General features: G+C 41.5%; 1 protein-coding gene across 1 annotated transcript in view; it reads left to right on the top strand.

Moving 5' to 3' along the window:
• The window catches only part of GTPBP10 (GTP binding protein 10), a 904437-nt gene that overhangs the window by 353094 nt on the left and 528191 nt on the right, over positions 1–23152 (top strand). Inside the window, exon 6 of the mRNA XM_044067527.1 lies at positions 8246–8298. Within this exon, the coding sequence (XP_043923462.1) occupies positions 8246–8298 (53 nt within the window). The remainder of the gene's footprint in view (positions 1–8245; positions 8299–23152) is intronic.

Here is a 23152-nt window from a genome sequence, read left to right as displayed (position 1 = left end):
ACCTGACACGAGATCCCAATCTCCATCGCTCTTCTCCAAATCCTCCAGGCTTTCTGATTTGGATGTTGATAGGGTGGTGCAGAGGCTCCTGCAGTCGCCGGTGTTGGCTAAATTGTTCTCGGCTCTGACCCACTCGGCTCCAGAGCCAGTTCCTATGACCGTTTCGATGATTCCTCCTCCTCCGAGCACATCCTTGTTGTCGGAGCCGTTATGCTCTGCTCAGAGTGATGTTCCTACGCCGGCTCTGATACCCCCTCAGGGTCTGTCGGTGCTGACCTCTGCTCCGACCATGTCGTTTCCGTCCACAGGGTTCGAGACTCTGGTCTCTTCAGTCAGGCCCGAGGGGGATACTTCGGGACATCTGTCGGTTCCGAGTCTCCCACTCGGTGCATCGGCTTGTGGGATCCCGGTTGTGGCCTCTGAGGCTGGCCGGTCCTCGGACTCAGGGGTCCAGCCTTTGAAGCCATGTAGAGCGCTGGCCAGATCATCAGCTACATCACCCGGGTCAGTCATTCCGTCCCCTACCACCCCGGCGAGAGCCTCTGACACTCACCTATCCTTTGTCAGTAGAGCGCCAAGCCCTAAGGATACCCCCACGAGCGGTCCCCAACTTTCTGAGGGTCTCCCAGAGTTCGTGCCTGAGGAGCCTCCTAGAAAGAAATTGTGCAAGAGGAAGCACATAGACTCCCAGGATGAGTCTCTCACCTCAGATACTGACCTCGAGGAATTGGAGGGGTCCCCCAAGTCATCCTCTGATGATGTTTCCTTCTCCGATATCCTGGAGATACTGAAACAGAGGTGACTGGCCTTCCTAAGCTCCTTCCGAGGAGGAGTCAGTATTCCTTAAGGCTTTTGGCGCTCAGCCCTCCACCTCCTGAGTGTCTCCACCCTTCGACGAACTTCTTGACCTCATTTGTCGACCAGGGTTGGAAAACCCCGATTCTGTGGAGCCTGTGCCCAGGCGTCCCAACATATTTCTTTCCGCTTCCCAGGGCAAAGAGTTTCTGTTGAAAGGAGTCCCTGTAGATGCCATGGTGGTGGCGGCAGCCACCCAGAAAGAAGTAGCAGAGTCTTCTTCATCCGTCCATCCTCCTAACAAGGAGTCTAGGACCATGGATCGGTACGGGAAGCATACCCTATCTTCAGCAATCTTCACTCTACGGTCGCTGAATTATCTGTCTCACTTCACTCGGCTCCAGAGAGATCTCCTCAAAGAGTTGGGAGATACTCTTGCGGGTAACATACCTGAGGTGGTGGCTCAGATGGTTAACGCCCACGTCTCTACCCTCAACTCCATTGCTAACTCGACCATGCGGCTCATTTCGTATGCAGCAGAGGGAGCAAGTAGGGCAGAAAGATCAGGGTTCACCCTTAGAAGGCAAGCCTGGCTGCGCCTGTGTCACTTTGCAGAGGCCTTCAAGTCTTCCTTCACTGACGGCCCTTTTGACGGTTCCTCCTTGTTTGGGACCAAAGTGAAAGACACCCTCACCAGGTGCGAGCAAGTGGGAAAGACCCTGTCTGCCATAGGGGTCCGTTTTTCCCTTTCCTCTAGGCCTTATCCCAAGGCCCAGCGGGGGGGGGGGGTAAGATGTGGCTCAAGAAATCACAGAGGTTTTTTCCTGCCGCACAAGGTGAATCCCCCTCCAGAAGCAGGGGAGGGGGGTTATTCAGGGAGACGTCGCCCCAGAGGCAGAGGGGGCCCCGCAACTTGGGAGACCGCGACTCCTTCCGTGGCTCTCCATACTCTCGTTCCTGACGGTGTACCCAATTGTGCTTATCCGGAGCCAGTCGGGGGTCGAATTTCCTTATACCCGGAAGCCTGGGAGAGCATTACCCAGGACCGATGGGTATTACGGATAATTTCTGGAGGTTACCTCATTCCATTCTCTTCAGTACCCCCGCCAATCAAGAAAATCCCAGATGTTCCACACAGTCAAAGGGATCTAGCAGCCTCAGAGGTCTCCCAGCTGCTAGAAAAAGGAGCCCTCCAACGTGTCCCCTCAGATCAAATCAGATTAGGGCCTTACTCAAGATTCTTTTTGGTGCCGAAAAGAACAAGGGACCTGAGACCCATATTAGATCTCAGTCAACTCAACAATCACGTACACAAGTCCAACTTCCATATGGTCACACTACAATCGATTCTCCCATTGTTGGGAGAGGAGGTATGGTTGTGCTCCATTGACCTCAAGGATGCGTACTACCATGTCAAAATGGACACAGCATCCAGGAGTCACCTACGCTTCCAGCTGGCAGCCAGTCACTTCCAGTTTCGAGCCCTGCCCTTTGGTCTCACCACAGCCCCCAGGGTGTTCACCAAATATATGGCAGTGGTGACGGCTCACTTGAGACATCAGGGATTCCAGGTGTTTCGGTACCTGGACGACTGGCTCCTTACCGCCCCCACCAGGCATCAACTAGTTCAAACCAGGGATGCTACCATCAATCTGTGTCACCAGCTGGGCATAACAATAAATTGGGAAAAATCTGCCTTATTGCCCTCACAGCGTGTCACCTTTATAGGAGCATATTTAGACACCATTCGAATGCAAGCATTCTTACCACAAGAAAGGATCACAGTATTACAACAACAAATACACATGCTGATGCCCCTGAGACAAGTGAAGGCAAGACTGGTTCTTCAACTCCTAGGGGCCATGGCAGCAACTATCATGTTGGTCCCTCTAGCGAGATTACACATGAGACTTCTTCAATGGCTCCTCTTTGTTCAGTGGTCTCTCCAAAGACTCCAACTATCTCATCCCATCTTACTCACAGACAGGTGCAAGCAGGACCTCCGTTGGTGGCTGTGCACCAACAATTTGAATGGGGGAAAGCCCTTCATTCCATCCGTCCCTATTGCCACGGTGACCACGGATGCCTGGGGTGGGGGGCATTATCTTGGCAGGACAGTCCAAGGCACGTGGCAGGAACACGAGATACATTTGTATATAAACGCCCTGGAGATGAGAGCAGTGCTTCTTGCATTGCAGGCACTTCAGAAGGTTCTTCCCCTAGGGACGATTACGATACACTCAGACAACATGTCAGTAGTGTGGTATCTCAACAAGCAAGGGGGGGACCCGGTCTTACGCTCTGTGCAGAGAGGCTATGCGAGTGTGGCATTGGACAATAGCTTCCCAACAGTTTCTGGTGGCAACGCACATTCCGAGGAAGTCCAACGTAATAGCGGACAGGCTATGCAGAGCTATCCTGATGCCTTATGAGTGGACCCTGAATCGTCTGGTTGCAGAGCGAATTTTCAGCAGATGGGGTCAGCCTTGCTGCAACCTTTTTGCCAGCCCCCTCAATGCAAAATGCGGCAACTACTTCACGCTGATCCCCCCACAGGGGGAATCACCCAGGGACGCTCTGGTTCACGATTGGCCCTCCAGTCTGCTTTATGCTTTCCCTCCATTTCCCCTGCTGTCAAGGGTGATTCAGAAAGCGCAATCCTTGGGAAGCAGAATGATTCTGATTGCTCCACACTGGCCTCGTCAAGTCTGGTTCCCCTTTCTTCAACCATACGTTGTGGACACTCCTTGGACTCTGGACCCTCAACCAGATTTACTGACACACATGTTGGGACAGTACCACCCCTCTCTGACGACCCTCCGGTTGACAGCCTGGCTACTCCACTTCCATTGTTAGTCAGACATCATAATTTTTCACTGGAAGTGGTCCATATATTATCGTCCTCTCATAAACCATCCACTAGAAAGATTTATTCTAGTAAATGGAAAAGGTTCTCTATCTGGGCACATACTAGAGGCATTGATCCTTACACAGCTCCAATAGATTCAGTTTTGGAGTTCTTGTCTACGTTTTTCTATCAGGGGTCCACATCAGCTACCATCAAAGTTCAGCTGGCGGTGATATCTAATTTCCATGTAGCGAATGAACCTAGTCTCATGGCTCACAGACTATGCAAAGCATTCCTTAGTGTCCGAACCTCTCATGCCCTGGGATCTCAATTTTGTTCTACAAGCCCTTACTTTACCACCATTTGAGCCTGCAGCTACCTGTTAATTAAAATTCTTGACATGCAAAACAGCATTCTTAACAGCAGTCACATCAGTGAGGCGGGTTTTGGAAATTCAAGCCCTCTCCATCAAACCCCCATATTTAATCTTCCATAAAGATAGGGTCTCTCTTAGACCTAACCCCTCGTTCCTTCCTAAAGTGGCTTCAGTGTCTAACATGAATCAGTCCATTGAGTTGCCTGTTTTCTTCTCCCACTTTTCTAACAAGGCAGAATTTAGATTTCACCAATTGGATATACATAGACAGTTACGCTTCTATCTACACCGGACAAAAGATATCCGGAAGTCTGACCAACTCTTTGTCTACTTTTCGGAAAACCGAATGGGTTCTCCGGTATCCAAGGTCACGCTGTCTAGATGGATAGCCAGTTGTATCTCTTTCATCTATCAGGCAGGAAGTAAAAATCTGCCATTTCCAGTCAAGGCGCATTCTACTCGGGCTGATTCTACATCCACAGCCTATCAAGCTAGATTGTCAATGGATGATACATGTGCTGCAGCTACTTGGGCTTCTCACACTTTTGTTTCTCATTACAAATTGGACGTGGTCTCCAGGGGCAGGTCTTCCTTTGGCTCCACAGTTCTCAGGAGTATTTTCCTATGAGCCACCCAGGATGTAAGTGCTAGGGACGCTGTCCCATGGGTAAGAATGTAGGCGAGATAGGACTACATAACATCAAGAAGTTATGTACTCACCATAACGTTCGATGTATGTAGTCCATCTCACCTCACATTCTTACTTACCCTCCCACCTTCCCCCTTCCTGGTGGATTTGGAGTTTAGGTTGTCATCTACAGAGTCCCTTTGATTAGTTTATTCTTTATATGGATGTGATGTGTGTATGGAGTATAAATGATTTTCACAGCAAACTAGATCTGGGGATGTGGAGCAGTGCACCATGGGATACCCACTTGGCCCAGCCAATGAGAGACTTTGAGCTAGTAAAATCGGCAGAGTCGGAGCCAATATTCGGCTCCGAACCCACGGGTAAGAATGTGAGGAGAGATGGACTACATACATCGAACGTTATGGTGAGTACATACCTTCTTGTTATCCCCTTTTGGGAAAAAACATGTACCCGTGAATTACCACATAGGTGGCAGTACACTAAACAATGAAAGTGTGATAAGAGACTTAGAGACACACGTGGACAGTGGTCTCACCTTCGATAACCACATTGTCACAACAGTCAGGAAATCCTTCTATGTGCACACCCCATCACTAAGGGCTTTTCATCCAGAAAAAAGGAGGTCATTGTCCCACTGTACTCATCCCTCATTAGACCCATTATAGAATACAATGCCCCGTTTGGTATGTACCTCTCAAGACATCTCCAACAACTGGAAATGCCGCAGAAACACCTCACTAAAAGAATCACCTTACTAAAAGAATCACGGGCCTAAAGCAGATGCCCTATGCTGACCATCTAAAACAACTTCAGCTATTCTCTGTCGCATATTGTCTACTCAGAGGCGATCTCTGCTTAACATACAAGGCCATGTCAAACCCAGAGCTGTTGGACATGCTACACTTAAAGAAGTCCCAATCCCTCAGAGGCACACGCTCCAGGGATCTAAACCTTGTCATCACAATGAACAAAACATGCTGGAGGGATAGGTTCCTGACCCAGAGACTCCCAGGCTCTGGAATAGACTGCCCGTACATGTCAAGCAGAGCGCCTCTTTGGCCCTCTTCTAAAGGAACCTTGACGATTGGATGGGAGATAGGAAATTCACCCCGGGGATCATAGCGCCGTGCTAGACAGAGGTCCAGGGAAGTAAATATTGTGGGAAGAAATATCCAGGGAATTGTTATGGCTAGGCTTGTATAGGCCCTAGGGCCGATAGCCTAGTACCAACCTATGAACCCGGGGGTTCACCTCTATTGATAGGTCGTTTGGAGGATGTAGAGCTGCCCACTTTAATTTCATGGGTTCTGTTTGTGAGACATTTTGCTATCCAGTGAGTTACATAGGGAGTTACGTTAGCTGGGAGAGTTTATGATACCAATGTGTGGGATGGTGTCAGATGCCTTTCTTGGTTCTAGAAATGCAGATGTACTGATTTTTCCCTCATCCATTGCTTTCATACTCTTATGGAAGAAGCTGACCAGGTTGAGTAGGCAGGATCTGTCTTTGAAGAATCTGAACTAGTGTAAGTGGAGATATTGTAAGTTACCTACAGTATGTCCTTATTTATTAATTACATGATTATCATGTCCATAGCCTTACGGAGGAAGCTGGTCAGGCTTCAGGGTTTATAATTACCCAAGTCCATCGACATCCCCACCTTTGTGCCAGGGGATGATTGTTGCTGTTCTCCATTCATCGGGTATGAAGTCTGTTTGGAGGCTGATATTTAATAATCTTTGTAGAAGGTCTGACAAGTCATGTTTCTGGCTGACCAGTAAGCAGGCCGGTATGTTATCTGGCCCAGTAGAAGTATTGTTTTTGACTTTAGATGCAGTATGTTATCTGGCCCAATAGAAGTAGTGGGCTTGACTTTGGATAATGTCTTGAAAACTTGTTCTTGGCAGATTTGAGGGGGGGGGGACTTGTAGTTATGTGGTCTTGTAATACAGGAGGGGATGGAGTTTAAGCTAAATTTTCCTGATAGTAGATTGGCTATGTCCTATGGAACCAAGTATGTGATGTTCTTTATGTGCGCAGTGCTGGGCATTGTTTCCCAGATTTCTAACATAGTTGAAAAAGGCTTTGTAGTCATCCTTCACCTGGATGGGTATTTTTTTCTTGTATTTGGCTTTTTGATATGATCAGGGTCTGGATTTCCTTGTTAAGTTTAGCAAGGGTGTTATTGACATCTTGAGAGTTAAATTTACTTTTGCATGCAATAAGTTTTTTTTATTTCCTTTTGTTATATACCTTATTTATATTTGGGTTCTATCCTGAGGTTTATTTTTTAATTTTGCTTTGAATTTACTTCTGAGGAGGACAGATGTGTCTGTGCAGCCATATACATGTGCATAGCATTTTTTTTGGTAAAGGATTCTCCATAAACAGTGAAGTTGTCAAGATGGAGGGGGATTTTGAATTTAGCCATGTCATCACTCGGTTTTAGAAGATTAGCCTTGGCATAATCTCTAAATACCAGGGTATTCGAAGATACTTTCAGTTTCAGTTTTAAGGTAAACGGGACTACTTTATGGTCCAATTTGACCAGGGAGGAAGTTAAAGCTAGTGGGGAGCAAAGCTGATTCATATTGGTAAGGATCCAGTCCACAATTTTATTGTTCCTGGTTGGGGTACATGCTTGAGAATGTACAAGTCTCCCAGTTAACAGAGGGGTGGTTGAAGTCTCCTATGAGAATGGTGTTTAACTTAATGCATAGAGACTTCATACTAGTTGTGTATAAGGTATGGTGCTTAGGGCGACATAGGGAAAGTCGTATAGTTAGCTATGATATGATAATGGGTTTTGTTAATGGTAAGATGAAGGTGGAGGAGTTTCAGGTCATAATCTTGTTTGAGTCCTGATGTGAAAGTTTTTTTAAGAATATGAAGACATGACCGCCTTTAGTACCTCCATCTAATATGGCGGACCTGAAGGTATTGAAGCCCTGCACTGCTCTCACTGGTCTTGAATCCGGTCTCTGTGACAATGCATATGTCAGTGTTTCAAGGATAAGGAGTGCTTCTAGGGATGGAGTTTTTAAAGTTCCTAGTATTACGCACCTATACCTTTGTTACCCAAATTTTATTTTGTTATGTTGGAAGCTTTAGAAAACTGGCATTGTCTAAAAAGGCAGTATGGGGTGGATAAGAATTTAGCTAACATACGAAAGCCTTGGGGGGATAGTTTTGTGTAGTTTCAGTATTGATGACAGTATCGTATTCGTTTATTTCTGGTGGATTGGCCAGTTTAAAAACAGCTGATTCCTTCAAGATGGTAAGAATCTGGAGTACAAAGAGTAATCTTTGCAAAGATGGAAGATAACATGTAAGCCAGTCAGGCAAATGGAGCTTTGATTCAGAAAAAAAGATAAACCAGCATGCAGCTAGCTATTTGTATAAAGTACATTGGATTACATTTGTAAAGTTCACATGTTGCCTTAGGTGCTTCTTGGTGAATGTAACTTCAAGGTGTGGAATTCATTGTAGCCTTGAGCTGTACTTTGTTTTGTTTTATTTCATTTATCTATTTATTTATTTATTTATTTATTTATTTATTATTATTTTTTTGCAGTCACAACTGTGAGACCTGAAATTGGCAAGATTATGTATCCAGATTACAAACAGGTAATATCTCTTTTACAAGTTTTCATAAACCAAATTGCATGTAGTACATAGGATTATAGTGAACCTCAGTGGAAACTGTACACCAGTCTGAGTAGTGTTTAATGCATACAAAGCGGCTAAGTCCCATTGGTGGGTGTTGATCACTGAGCAGTCTAATGCTGCTTTGCTTACCCACTCTTTGTAATATATACATAATATTAATTACACTAGTATATACTGCAGAGGTACATATTTAATTTATCTGTGTTGTGTTATCTTGGTTGGCCCACTGGGAAAAGCCTGTTTATAGAGGGGACCCAGAGAGAAATGCTCCTATAATATGAAGGAAAACTCAAAAAAAAAAAAAAAAAGTGTACATATTTGTGTATATATGGGTCTACTTCTAAATCCTGAAATCTTACAAGACAGAACATTATTTTCGCGAGAAGAAAATAACAGGCTATTGAAATCCCGAAGGGACTATTGTTCACAACAGGGCAAGTAAAAAACTTGCCCAACATGGGAAATGTGCCCTTTTCCCCACTGCAGTTGTTCTGTATAGTTAGGAGGTATGGGGGCGGGGGGATATAGCCCTCCACCTAGGTGGGTTTTACATAGTCTGATATGGTTCCTTGAAGTTTTGGGCAAGTGTTTACTTGTCTTTTGAAAAATTGACCGTTAGGGATTTCAGCCATTCGTTGTTTTCGGCCTTGTGGGATTTCAGGATTTAGAAGTAGACCTGTGTGTGTGTGTGTGTGTGTGTATGTGTGTGTGTGTGTGAGTGTGTGTGTGTGTGTGTGTGTATCTATGTATATATGTATATATATATATATATATATATATATATATATATATATCTACACATATAAATATATATTTAAAAAAAATATATATATATATATATATATATATATATATATATATAAATGTATATGTATATATAAATAAATGTGTGTATATATATATATATATATATATATATATATATATATATGTATTTGTCTCTCTCTCTCTCTCTATATATATATATATATATCTATATCTATATATATATATATATATATATATATATATATATATATAAATGTATCAATAATAAAGCACTGTGCATCCACCAAATTGAGGTAGGAAGTATACTTTAATACAGACAGTAAAAAATGTATAACAGGTGAGCACTTTCTAACTTGAATAGTCCTTCTTCAGATCTGTTTTATGGATGCTGTGATGTAGTTTATCAGCGTAGGGTGTACCTTATACATTTTAAGCACTCTCTTATCCATGAATGTGGGATACTGTGAAATGCTTTTTTGTAGTCTATCCATGCCATACTTAGATTCTTCCCCTTTTTACAGTTCTCCACTTTGACTTTATTTAACAACAAATGATCCTTTGTTCCATATGACTTTCTTTCATTACCCTTTTGTTCTATTGCCATAATTGAGTTTTCTTCTAAATGACTATAAACTCTGTCAGCATCAATTCCGGTATATAGTTTGTACGTCATTGGAAGGCAAGTTATTGGTCTGTAGCTTTTAGGGTAGCTTGTAGGTTTGTGCTTAAGTAGGAGCATTGTTTTTCCTGTTATCAGGCTGCTGACTGTTCGGTACACATATAAATAGTTCTTACTCATGGCCAAAATCTTCTTGCAAAGATGTTAATACTTATAGTCAGAAGTTAGGTACTGCATCTGGGCCTCGGGTTTTCCATTTAGAGGCTTTTCTTCACTTTGTTTCAATCTGTCTGCCTGATACTTCATCCCATTTCATATCCTGTACATTTGAACTTCTTATTTTTTCTTTTACTTCTATCCATTTAGCATCTTTTTTTATGTTTCACATGATCTTCATAGATATTTCTCCAAAAAGTATCTGTCTATGTATGTTATTTTCTCTTAGTTTGTGTTCCATTTCTTTTTTTCAAGAAGGAGATGCTATATGCTGCTTTCCCATGATAATTTTAAAATGCCATTCACTACTTCACTGTGATCATACAATGCAAAGAAAGAAGGTTTCAGCTTGACTTGGATTTTTTTTTTATCAACACCAAAATGCCCAAATTGTTTCCTTGAGGTAAGTTTAAAAGTTATCTAGTCTTTCAAATCGTGCATTTACTCTTAACTGGCAAGAACTTGAGGTGAGGCCATTCCTCAGCCAGTGTCAAGGATCTTGGATTTGGTGAAAGTCCACACTTGGCTGCTACCATAGAGGTGCATTCTAAGCTTTTTGCTCTGCCATGTCTTTAAATGATCAGCTGGAGTCTGTGAGTAGCAAGACTGAACTTGGAGACTGAACGTTTTAGTCAGACATTTATGGATCAGAGTAATCACGGCCAGGGATTCCATTTAGGTCCAGTCCTCGGGTCCACATAGTACAGCAGTCCCAGCCAATATGAGGATGGTCTTTTGGGTTATACCACTGCAATGCTTTTGTTTCAAGGCCTAAATATCAAACAGAAGGTTTATGTCTGATGGGAGTTTGGGTCTTTTGTGCATACACAGTGAGCTAATTATTTAAATCACACAAGGCTTGACACCGTCCTTTTTCACCTCCAAGCCTTTTACAATTTAACACTGATTCGTGATCCCCTAATGGCCAGCACTGGCGTTACACTCCCCTAAGTACTGGAGTTTGTGATTCTTTGTTACTGATGAAATCCTTTGATTTGCTAAGTCTTGTGTCCACTTTCTGTAAGACAAGGATGATGAGTCCATACCCTTCCACATCTTTGCTGGAAGACCACATGTTTGGAGATGCCCCAAGATTGATGAGGAGTAACTTATTCTGGGATTTGCTATGAGTAATTGTGTGCTGTTTAAGAAGCACATATCTACGTATGCGTTCACACACACACACACACACACACACACACACACACTAGGAGGTCACAGTCCCAAGACTGTTAAACAAAAACATTTTTATGCAAAAAGGCAGTCCTCATGCACCCTCACAATATATATATATATATATATATATATATATATATATATATATATATATATATATATATATATACACACACACACACACACACACACACACACACACACACACACACATATTTTCATATCTGTTTTATATATTTGTGTATATATATATATATATATATATGTGTGTGTGTGTGTATATATATATATATATATATATATATATATATATGTGTACGTATATATATATGTATGTATATATATATATATATATATATATGTGTGTGTGTGATGTGCATATAATCAAACGTTCACAACATCAGATTTTTTTTTTCACACTAGATGAAGTGATAGAATCCCATTTGATCACTTCTGCTGGAGTTAAGTCCATGCAAGATCATAAGCAGTGGGAATAGAGCATCGCAGAGTTGGGGTGGTGTGTGTGTGTGCTTGTGTGCTTGTGTGCATGTGCGTGTGTGTGTGTGTGTGTGTGTGTGTGTGTGTGTGTGTGTGTGTGTGTGTATATATATATATATATATATATATATATATATATATATATATATGTATATATATATATATATATATATATATATATATATATATATATATATATATATATATATATACATATATATATATATATATATGTAGATATGTGTATAAGCCTAATATCCAAAGGAACAAACCAAGAATATGACAAAAAAAAAGTCCAAATGTTCTGGATATCAGAAAACAAAGAAGAACTAATGCGTAATATAAGCATGTTAGTGTTAACCCTGCACATACTTTCGGTTTTTAGTTATACAACAGGTCAAAAAAGATGTACAAGGAAAAATAACTGATGAACATCTCACTCAACAGGAATTAAAATGGCAAATTTGTTTGAATGCTTTGTCTCCACCTCGCTTAAATGACTGTTCTCTTGCACCAGTTTTAAAACTTAAGAATTATGTTATTTAGTTTTTATAATTTTTTTTTTATAATGTGATTTTAGGCAGTCATGTGCTTTTTGCTTTGATAATCTCATTGGTTTATTTTGGCTATTTAAACTGTAGATTTCAATTTTATATTGTTCTGATTAAGTTCCTTAATTGGAATGAAAGCGTTAAACCTTGTGTTGTCTCAATAAAGTTTGAAAGAGCAGCTTTTGGACTTTTTTTTTGTGAGATATATATGTATATATGTGGGCACTAAAAGCAGCTGTAATTAATGTGTGTGTGTATATATATATATATATATATATATATATATATATATAGATATATAGATATACCAATCAAGATTTTTTTAGACATCCTGAAATGGGTCATCTCGGAGAGATTAGAACTAGGTCTAATTGCAATACCAAGTACCTTAGCATCCTGTGTCAAATGTTTCAGATTTTATGTTGGTAAAACGAACCGTCAGTTAAAAGAATGTATTAGAGACCACATGTACTGCATGAGAAGGGGAGAAGAATACATTGCATTGGCCAAACATAATTTATTTGAGGGTACAGAACATAGTTTTTTATTTCAGGTACTTCAGGTACAAATGGCCAATGAGAGGTAAGGTGATGTGGTTAATAACACAGAGTTAGCAGAGTTAAGATGGATTTTTAGGCTTGGTGCTTATAGGGGAGATATGGACTAAATGATTCAATACCCCTCAAGCCAATTTTAAAGAATAGGAACATTAAGAAATAGTGTGTCTATGTGGATATTATTTTTATTTTAATTTCTGTTTTTATGCATTTATATTTTTTATTCTTCTTCTTTTGGCTGCTCCCATTATCATCTGTTTCCATTACTTCCTGTCCTCTGCATCTTGCTCTGTCACACCAACCACCTGCATGTCCTCTCTCACCAAATCCATGAACCTTGTCTTAGGCCTTCCTCTCCTGCTGTTACCTGGCAGCTTCATCCTTAGCATCTTTTTCCCAATATACTCAGCATTCCTCCTCAGCACATGTCCAAACCAATGTAATCTTGCCTCTCTGTCTTTGTTTCCAAACCTTCCAACCTGGGCTGACCCTCTAATGTACTTATTCCTAATCCTGTCCACCCTCTTCACATCCATTGCAAATTTAACATCTTTAACTCTGCCATGTCCAGCTCTGACTCCTGCCTTTTTGTTAATGCCACTGTCTCAACCCATATAACATAGCTGGTCTCGCTACCCTCTTGTAGACCTTCCTTTTCACTCTTACTGGTACTCGTCTGTCACAAATCACTCCTGACACTCTTCTCCACCCACTTCATCCTGCCTGTACTCTCTTCTTCACCTCTCGTCCACACTCACCGTTACTCTGAACTGTTGTTCCCAAGTATTTAAACTCATCCACCTTCGCCACCTCTACTCCCTGCATCCTCACCATTCCTTGATCCTCCTTCTCATTCACACACATATATTCTGTCTTAGTCCTGCTAACCTTCATTCCTCTTCTCTCTAAAGCATATCTCCACCTCTCCAGGGTCTCCTCCACCTGTTCCCTACTCTCGCTACAGATCACAATGTCATCTGCAAACATCATAATCCACGGGGACTCCTGTCTGATCTCATCTGTCAACCTGTCCATCACCATTGCAAATAAGAAGGGGGCTCAGAGCTGATCCTTGATGTAATCCCACCTCCACCTTAAACGCATCCGTCACTCCCACTACAGAACTCACTGCTGTCACACTACCCTCGTACATATCCTGTACCACTCTTACATACTTCTTTGACACTCCCGACTTCCTCATACAATACCACAACTCCTTTGTAGGCACCCTGTCATATGCTTTCTCTAAGTCCATAAAGACGCAATGCAGCTCCTTCTGACCTTCTCTGTACTTCTCCATCAGCACTCTCCGAGCAAACATTGCATCTGTAGTGCTCTTTCCTGGCATGAAACCATACTGCTGATCACTAATCATTACCTCCCTTCTTAACCTAGCTTCCACTACTCTTTCCCATAACTTCATGCTGTGACTGATCAATTCAATCCCTCTGTAGTTACTACAGCTCTGCACATCACCCTTATTCTTAAACATCGGTACTAAAACACTTTTTCTCCATTCCTCAGGCATCCTCTCACTTTCCAAGATTTCATTAAACAGTCTAGTTAAAAACTACACTGCCATTTCACCTAAACACATCAATGCTTCCTCGGGTATGTCATCTGGACCAACAGCCTGTCCATTCTTCATCCTCTTCATAGCTATCCTTAGTTCCTCCTTGCTAATCCACTGCACTTCATGATTCACTATTCCCACATCATCCAACCTTCTCTCCCTCTCATTCTCTTCATTCATCAGTCCCTTAAAGTACTCTTTCCATCTGCTCAACACACTCTCTTCGCTTGTGAGTACGTTTCCTTCATTATCCTTTATCACCCTTACCTGCTGCACATCTTTACTAGCTCAGTCCCTCTGTCTAGCCAATTGGTACAGGTCCTTTTCTCACTCCTTAGTGTCCAACCTTTCATACAACTCTTCATACGTGTTATCCTTAGCCTTTTCCACCTCTTTGCCATGCACCTCATCTCCTTATACTCTTGCCTACTTTCTTCATCTCTCTGACAATCCCACTTCTTCTTCGCCAACTTCTTTCTCTGTATACTCTCCTGTACTACTTCATTCCACCACCAGGTCTCCTTGTCCTCCTTCCTCTTTCACAGATGTCACACCAAGCACCTTTTTAGCCATCTCCCCTACTAGCTCTGCTGTAGTTACCCAGCTATTCGGTAACTCTTCACTGTCACCCAGTGCCTGTCTTAACTCTTCCCTGAACTCCACCTCACAATTACCCTTTTTCCATTTCAACCATTTGATTCTTGGTGCTGCCCTCACACTCCTCCTCCGCTTCTTGATCACCAGTGTCTTCCTACAAACCACCATCCTATGCTGCCTAACTACACTTTCCCCTGCCACCAGTTTACAGTCTCCAATCTCCTTCAGACTGGCCCTTCTACATAAGATATAATCCACCTGTGTGCATCTTCCTCCACTCTTGTATGTCACCCTATGCTCCTCCCTGTTGTTAAAATACATATTCACCACAGCCATGCCCATCCTTTTCGCAAAATCCACTACCATCTGACCTTCTGCATTCCTTTGCTTAACACCATACCTACCCATCACTTCCTCATCTCCTCTAATCCCTTCACCAACATGCCCATTGAAATCTGCTCCAATCACTAGTCTCTCACCCTTAGGTACAGTCATCACCACTTCATCCAACTCTCCAAAATTTTTCTTTCTCATCCATTGCACACCCAACTTTTGGAGCATATGTACTAACAACATTTATCATTACACCATCAATTTCCAGCTTCATAAACTTCACTCTATGCGACACTCTTTTCACCTCCAAAACACTCTTAGCATACTCTTCCTTCAGCATAACCTCTACGCCATTTCTCCGCCCATCCACACCATGATAAAACAATTTGAACCCTGCTCCATGTTAAATAAAATCAAGAATTCAATACACAGGAGGTTCAGGTTCAAAAGTTTACTAGTGTACACCAGGAGGCAAAAAACGTACAAGTACAGAATTTTGTCTAACATGAAACAGGAAGCACACAATTTTATAAACATTCAAGCTGTGCCCACCTTACTGATGTGGTATGTCACAGGGCATCTACATCACTTTTGCTTACAGTCCTCTATTTATAAAAACTGCTGATGCTGTATATTTTAAAAAAGTTTTCCTCTGGTAACAATACGGCCTTGCTATCCACCTGGCCAGACATAATGTCTTTCTGTAAAGTTACTTCTTCAAGGTTTCACACCAGTTTGAATACAATAGCAGATTCAATCTTCTAATACACATCTTTGTTCACTGTAACACTTTCCCACCAGCTGCATGCTATCGTAGTAACACATATACAAGGCCAAATCATCCCAGCGGGAAAGAGCAGAAGATTTCATTATTTCACATATTTAATTTCCTGGCCCAGCAGATGATCACTTGTGAAAAGAATAAACATTAAAACTTGCTAAGCTAGCAACTGCCAGGGTCGGAGGTCAATTTGCTACAAGCCACACTGCAGTTTCAAAACTACTTGCATTTACACATGAATTTATCCTTTCTGTTATATGATTAATAGAATAAAATGCATTATATACTACTTTGTTTTTAAACTAGCATTTCACATATATTCAAATACACATTTTTCTAACATTTTCCCTCCTATTAATACTTTTTATTCTATTTTGTAGTATGCATAGTGTCATTTCATCTCCCAACCTCTTCCACTAAGGATGTTCAGCTTGGTGAGTCATTCAATCTATACTTCAGAAAAAATGTCATCTGAGATTAATTTTTCAATCTCAATATCTTGATACAAGGTTTCAGTAACAGATACATCAATAAAATCTTTGATTAGTCTTTTCATGCAGGGAATTCCACAGCAAACACATGCTCCTATTAGGAGTATACCCACACAAATGGCAATCAGAATATTCATTAGGATGGAACCCCACCCCCCAAATAGATTCTGGAAAAAGTCCGTCAGTGGGTTTGGGCCTGGTTCAGTCATGGCTGATACTTGCTGAATTACCTCTAGGTGGTTGTTAATTTCATTCCTATTGTCTGGTATGTACGCACAGCATTCTTCTTTGATAAACGCACACGTACCACCTCTTGCCGCTAGGGTGAAGTCAAGAGCCATTCGATTTTGTAGCACAACAGTTCTCATTGCATTCAGTTCATCAGTCACCAGTTCTAGGGCAGAAAAAGTTGCATTACTCATTACTTCGAGAAGTTTCGACAACTTCCTCAGCTCCCAGATCGATTTGACTGCTCCATATGCTGGGAATATTCCTGCCCAAGCTATAACACTGTCACTCAAGTCCATATGAGACGATTTACTTTTGTCTTTCACATTATTATGGTCTTTCCAGCCAGCTTAGATCCTTCCAACTGGATTTACAGGTTTTTCAACTGGACCTTCAGGTTTTCGGGCTGCTTCTCTCACGTTTCGTATCTTACCCAAAGGTAATTCTGCAGTATGTCTTATTGCCGGAACCAGATAACCCAAAAAACAACTGCCGGACCAATTCTCAGGTAACCATTTATGTGCTTTTTTCCCACAAATAAAATAACAGTTTTCTACTTTAGTACTAATACGCATTAACCCTGCATGAAACATTTTCTGATCTATAACTGACAATTGTTTAAACAAAACAGGACTCTTGCAAATGTCATTCATGGTTGTTTTCAGTGAGTTCAAATATGAGTCATAATTAGTATTGCAAAGAATATTGCCATTACTATTCTTAATATAACACCGGTAAGATAGGGTTATATTACAATTGCTCCAGCCCACCTGGAGAGTATCATTTTTGTAAAAACATACAATTCCTTTTTGTGTGATAGGTAAAAATAAAGCTATTTTGTCCTGTGATCTCACAGTTCCTGTATCAGAGTAAATTCTCCCAAGTCTCATTTATCCCCAAAGGGACAGCGGACATTATCAGTCCTCCATATGCTGTTGGTATAGCTGTACAAACCCAGCAATTTGAAATGTTCATAGTCTCTGCATATACACGCTTCATGGCTAGGTATGTGTTAAAATTTGGATGCCAGTCTATAGATGTTTCGTCACGCCTTCCCACTTTCACTTGTGTGATTGTGTGCAGGATAAACCACAACAAGGGGAAAATTGTCACAATTACAGTCAATAAATGTATACTCAACAAAATGATTATGCAACATCTCTGGGGTTGATCTAAATTTCTATTCGCTTTGTTTTTGGCCATCTTGGTCCTGTTGTATATCAGTCACAAAGTTTTTATCAAGTTGAAAGTTCTTTACCGGTTTGCAGTGTGTCAAATGAACCCAGGACGTCCTCTCAGCCACTCTGACTGCAGTAGGCATTGCCAACAGTACCTGGTACGGTCCTTCCCACTTTGGACTCACCCAATTCTTCCTTTTCGTCACTTTCAGCCAAACCCACGTCCCGGGGGCCAAAACTGCTTCTACCGGTCTGGACTATTCCTTATCTGAAAAAGAGTTAAACTGCAAAACAGATTTATTTGTTAACAGTTTCCTCATATAACTAGCTAATGAACTGTCAGCCTTTTGTTCTGTGGGCATGAGAGCTTTCCACTGAGGCACAAAATATGCTCTCTCAAAAATCATTTCAAAGGGAGTCAAACCCTTCACATTTAGAACTGTTCTCATACTCAACAGTGCTAAAGGCAGACAGTGTATCCAATTCTTTTGGGTTTCCATAACTAACTTCCTAAGTTTATTCTTAAGGGTACCATTGTACCTTTCCACCAGTCCTGCTGACTGTGGGTGGTAGGCGCAATGGTTTTTTAGGAGATACCAAAAAATCTCCCAAGTTGCTGGATTGTCTGGTTCACAAAATGTGTGCCGTTGTCACTATAAATCCTTTCCAGAATGCCAAATCTAGGGATTACTTCTTTTATCAGGGCTTTCGCCACTGTTGCTGCATCTGGATTTTTGGTTGGAAAAGCTTCTACCCATTTAGAAAACATATCTACAATAACTAAACAGTATTTCTTCCCTTCACACTTACTCAATTCTATGAAATCCATACAAATAGTATGGAACGGATATGGTGGTATAGGAAAACTTCCTTGCTTGGTTTTAAATGCCCCTTGTGCATGGTGCTTGTTACAAGTATGATAAGCTGCACAAAATGTTTTTGTATAGTTTGTGAATCCATATGTTTGGAATATTCGGTTTACTAACTGTACCATCCCCCCTGTTAAGACATGGCACTGCCCATGGCTCAACAAAGCTGCATATCTAAATAAATTAGACAGCAATATCGGTTTTCTCTCTTTGGAAATGTACAGTCCATTTTCAAGAATTGCACCTCGTTTTTCTGCTTTTGTAGTAAGCGTCTGCATTGTTTTTAACATGTCTAAATCTAAAATCTCAGAGGGTTGTAATTCCTCATTCAAAAGTAAGGTTTCTGAGTCTGAGGCTGCTTGCTTTGCAGCTGTATCAGCTCATGCATTGCCTTTCGAAATCTTATCCTGTTGTTTTGTATGAGCTACACATTTACAAATAGCTACTTTGGTAGGTAACTGAATAGATTCTAATAATTCCAAAATAAATTGCGCATGATTAATAGGTTTTCCACTAGATGTTAACATTCCTCTATTTTTCCATTGCTGCGCAAATACATGTACTGTAGAAAAGCATACTGACTGTCAGTATATATGTTTACACACTTGTCTTTTGCTAAAGTACATGCCCACGTCAAAGCTATCAATTCTGCTGCTTGTGCAGATAAGTTATGTGGTAAGGATTGGGCTTCTAGAATTTCAATGTCTGTAACTACTGCATACCCCACTAGATTCTTTCCTGTAGGGCCCCTTCTGCATGAGCCATCCACGTAATATGTCACCTCGGCATCATCCAAGGGCATATCTGTGAGATCTTGTCTAGGCAAGGCTAACTGTTCAATTTCCTGCAGGCAGCTGTGTGGTGTGCCATCCGCAGGAGTTGGAAGTAATGTTGATGGATTTAATGTCGTACATCGTTCAATTGTCATATGAGGTTGGCTCAGCAGTATAGTCATACATGAAAGATGTCTAGCAGGAGAGAGGTATGCTACTTTTTCTTGCAGTAAAATTATTGCGACTGCATGAGGCACTCTCAATGTGAGAGGGTGGAATAACACCACTGAGGCCGAAGTCTGTACTGCCATTGCAGCTGCAACTACTGCCTGTACACAGTGAGGCAAAGATCGCGCCACTGGGTCTAACTGCGATGAATAATAGGCTATGGGGCATTGCTTATCCCCATGTTGTTGCGTCAGCACTGACGTCATATATCCTTGCTTGCAATCTACGGTCTGAAAGAACCATTTGTGATAATTTGGGAGTCCTAAAACTAATGAAGAAGCTACCAACTGCTTCAACCTGCAGAAAGCCATTTCTGCTTCGGTTGTCCATTGCAACAAATCTTGTGCTGCCATTGGCGTCTTATATATCAAGTCAGTCAGTGGAGCAGATTCCAAAGCATAATTTGGTATCCAACTCCGACAAAAATTAGTTGTACCCAAGAAGGACATCATTTCCTTCTTGGTTGCTGGTTTGGGTGCTTGCAAAATCACTGTTTTTCTTTCCTCGTCTAATATTCTACCTTCATTGGATATCATATATCCTAGGTATCTAACTTGCTTTTTCCAAAGTTGTAACTTATTTTTGTTTACTTTGTGCCCTTGTGCAGCTAAAAACTTCAATAATGCTACGGTATCCTCCCTGCGTTGTTGCTGGGTGGGGGCTGCTAGCAAGATGTCATCTACATAAAGTAGAATCTGACTACCTCCTGGTGGGGTAAACCCTGCCAGGTTGCTAGCCATTTCTTGTGCAAATATTGTTGGGCTCTCACAATATCCCTGTGGTAGTCGAGTATAGGTATACCTTTTCCCCTGAAATGTAAATGCAAACCAATATTGTCTATCAGGATGTATAGGTATCGAGAAGAAAGCATTACTGATATCTACCACAGAGAAATATTTTTGTTGCCATTTTAAATCGTTTAACAAAGTATGTGGGTCTGGCACCGTAGGTGCTCTAGGTATTACTGCATTATTCACAGCTTGTAAATCTTGAACCATCCGCCATTCCCCATTTGCTTTCTTAACAGGAAATAGGGGTGTATTACATGGTGAATCAGGAGATTTTACCAGTACTCCTTCTTTGAGTAATGCTGCTGTTATAGGCTTGATTCCTATTTCTAAATCCTTTCTCAAAGGGTATTGTCTTTTCTGTGGTCTAAATGCTGACTTTGGGGTAATTGTAACTGGTCCTGCTGTTTGAATAAGTCCTACATCTGACTTGCCTGTTGACCAAAGAGTCGTTGGAATTTCACATAAGGCTTTTTCTTCTTCTTCTAATAAAAATGCTAATCAGCTGTCCTTGCTAGATTGCAAGTGAACAGCTGGATGTGTCTGTGTCAACCAATTCAGTTTTTGTTTCTGTATCCCTTGTTCTGACAGTTCTAAGTCAGTCTGTTTCTCCCATCTTGTCACCTTTTCTCCTAAGTCTGCACATTTTACATTTTTATTCTTTGTCAAGATGACATGTGGCAATCAATTTGATCTGTACAGTGCAAGGAATTCTTGAGGTAATGAACAGCTAACTACACTGTTCCCCTCAGTATCCCAGTACAGAGTACACAATACTAATCTAGCTGCACGATTTCTGAACAATTCTTGCTCATACTCTCTATCAGGTCCTGGTGTAGTACAGTAGTATAGAGTACAGTGTAACAAATGCTGTCGATCAGTGTCAAGGGAGGGGGCTTTTTGATGGCTACGTTCATCAGCTCCTCGGTTACTGCCCCTGGACCAGTCATGACTAGGTCCTGGCTGTACCAGTAAAAAGTTTCACCCTCCGATCGCACTACAAAGGTATCCATTTGTCTCTGCGCCTCCATACCTTGTACAGTTGGAACTACTGCTATGCCAAGTATCTGCATAAGGTCCCTGCCCAATAGGTTCACTGGACACTTTGCAGAAACAACAATTTTACTTCTCTGGGTCATACCTGAAACAGGGTCAGTTATTGCTATATCATGGGAAAGTGGTTCCCTGTATAGTTGTCCATTTGCAGCTTTTACCAGTATATAATCAGGTGATTCAGAATGTTCTGGTAACTTGGAGGGTGTATCAGGGTCCGTGACGCTCCTGAGTCACACAGGAATTTGACTTCCCTTCCCTCCACCAGAAGTGTAACTTCCGGTTTCGTATCTGCTAAGTAGAGCTCTAAGCTCAATAATGCTAAGTCCAAAATTTCACTTTCTTCATCCTCCATATCTACTTGCACTTCCTCTATTCCTTCTATCACATTTACATTTGTTTTCTGTTTATTAACTTTTCCTGATGATTTCTAACTTTCGCATGATGTATTTTCACTATCATATAGTCAGTCCTCATCTCCCTTATCTTCTGAAATTACCTTTTTGTTCTGCTTACAATCTCTTGCTAGATGTCCCTTTTTCCCTCAAGACTTGAAGCATTCACCTCTCTTTTTCCTCTCTTCAAAATCTTCTGATCGTTTGTCAGACTGTTTATTTCCCTGGGCATTTTTCTTGCCCTTTTTACCTGACTGTAACACAAATACTTCAGCTCCGTCTTCAGCAGTGAAGACTTGCACCTTCTTTTTCTTTTTGCTATTGAAATGTCTTTCAGCATGTCTAGCATATTCAAGTAAGGCTTGTAGCCTACCTGTTCGATGGTCTGTCATATGCTTCGTAATGAAGCTACTAATAGGTGCAATGCAGCCTTTTAGAAATGCATTCTTTAATTGTTGTTCATACGGGGAATCATTTGTTTGGTTTTCAGGAGCCGTCATACCGCTATGATTATTTAAACATTCCAATAATCTAGCATAGTATCCATCTATTGTCTCATTTTCCTGTTGTATGCATTGATTAATGCAAGTCCAGTCTGCTCTAGGTTTCCATTTCTCAGAGATTCAGTCTGTAAGACCTTTCACTCTGTTGTCTAATTCTGCGTCACTATGTGGGAGTGGTTTAAGCTCTGCATTACGAGGATTCCAGGTGCCACAAATCATGTGCCAATCTGGACCTATAATTTGTCTCACTACTTTTTCCACTTCTTCCCCATTCAAGTGGTAACTCAACCTCATGCCTTGTAAATCTTCTAAAAATTTCAGAAATTAACTTTCGGATGGGGAATTTCCTCAGTAGCTTTCCGGATATCCTCCGGTGTCCATGGTCTGTATACTAAGAGTGTTGGGTCCTGCCCTTCCTGTCCTGCCTGAGGATTTGGAACCTCTATAAGTGGGCATATTTCTTCCTCACTCTCATCCTGTAGGTTTCTCTCTATTTGATATGATTCTGCATCCCTATGTATTTTACGTGTCCGGGACCTAGTTTCAATAGGATCTCTAACAAACGGTTGTGGTCTTGCTGAGACTTCAGGATAACGTGGCGGCGGACCAGCCTGTCCACTCGCTTCATATCCTGAAA

Source organism: Protopterus annectens, chromosome 3.part1 (assembly GCF_019279795.1).
Source record: "Protopterus annectens isolate FY-2018-M chromosome 3.part1, PAN1.0, whole genome shotgun sequence".
In the NCBI taxonomy this organism is placed as follows: Eukaryota; Metazoa; Chordata; order Ceratodontiformes; family Protopteridae; genus Protopterus; species Protopterus annectens.
The sequence above is the reverse complement of the archived record's forward strand: the minus strand, read 5'-3'. Positions and strand labels throughout refer to the sequence as shown.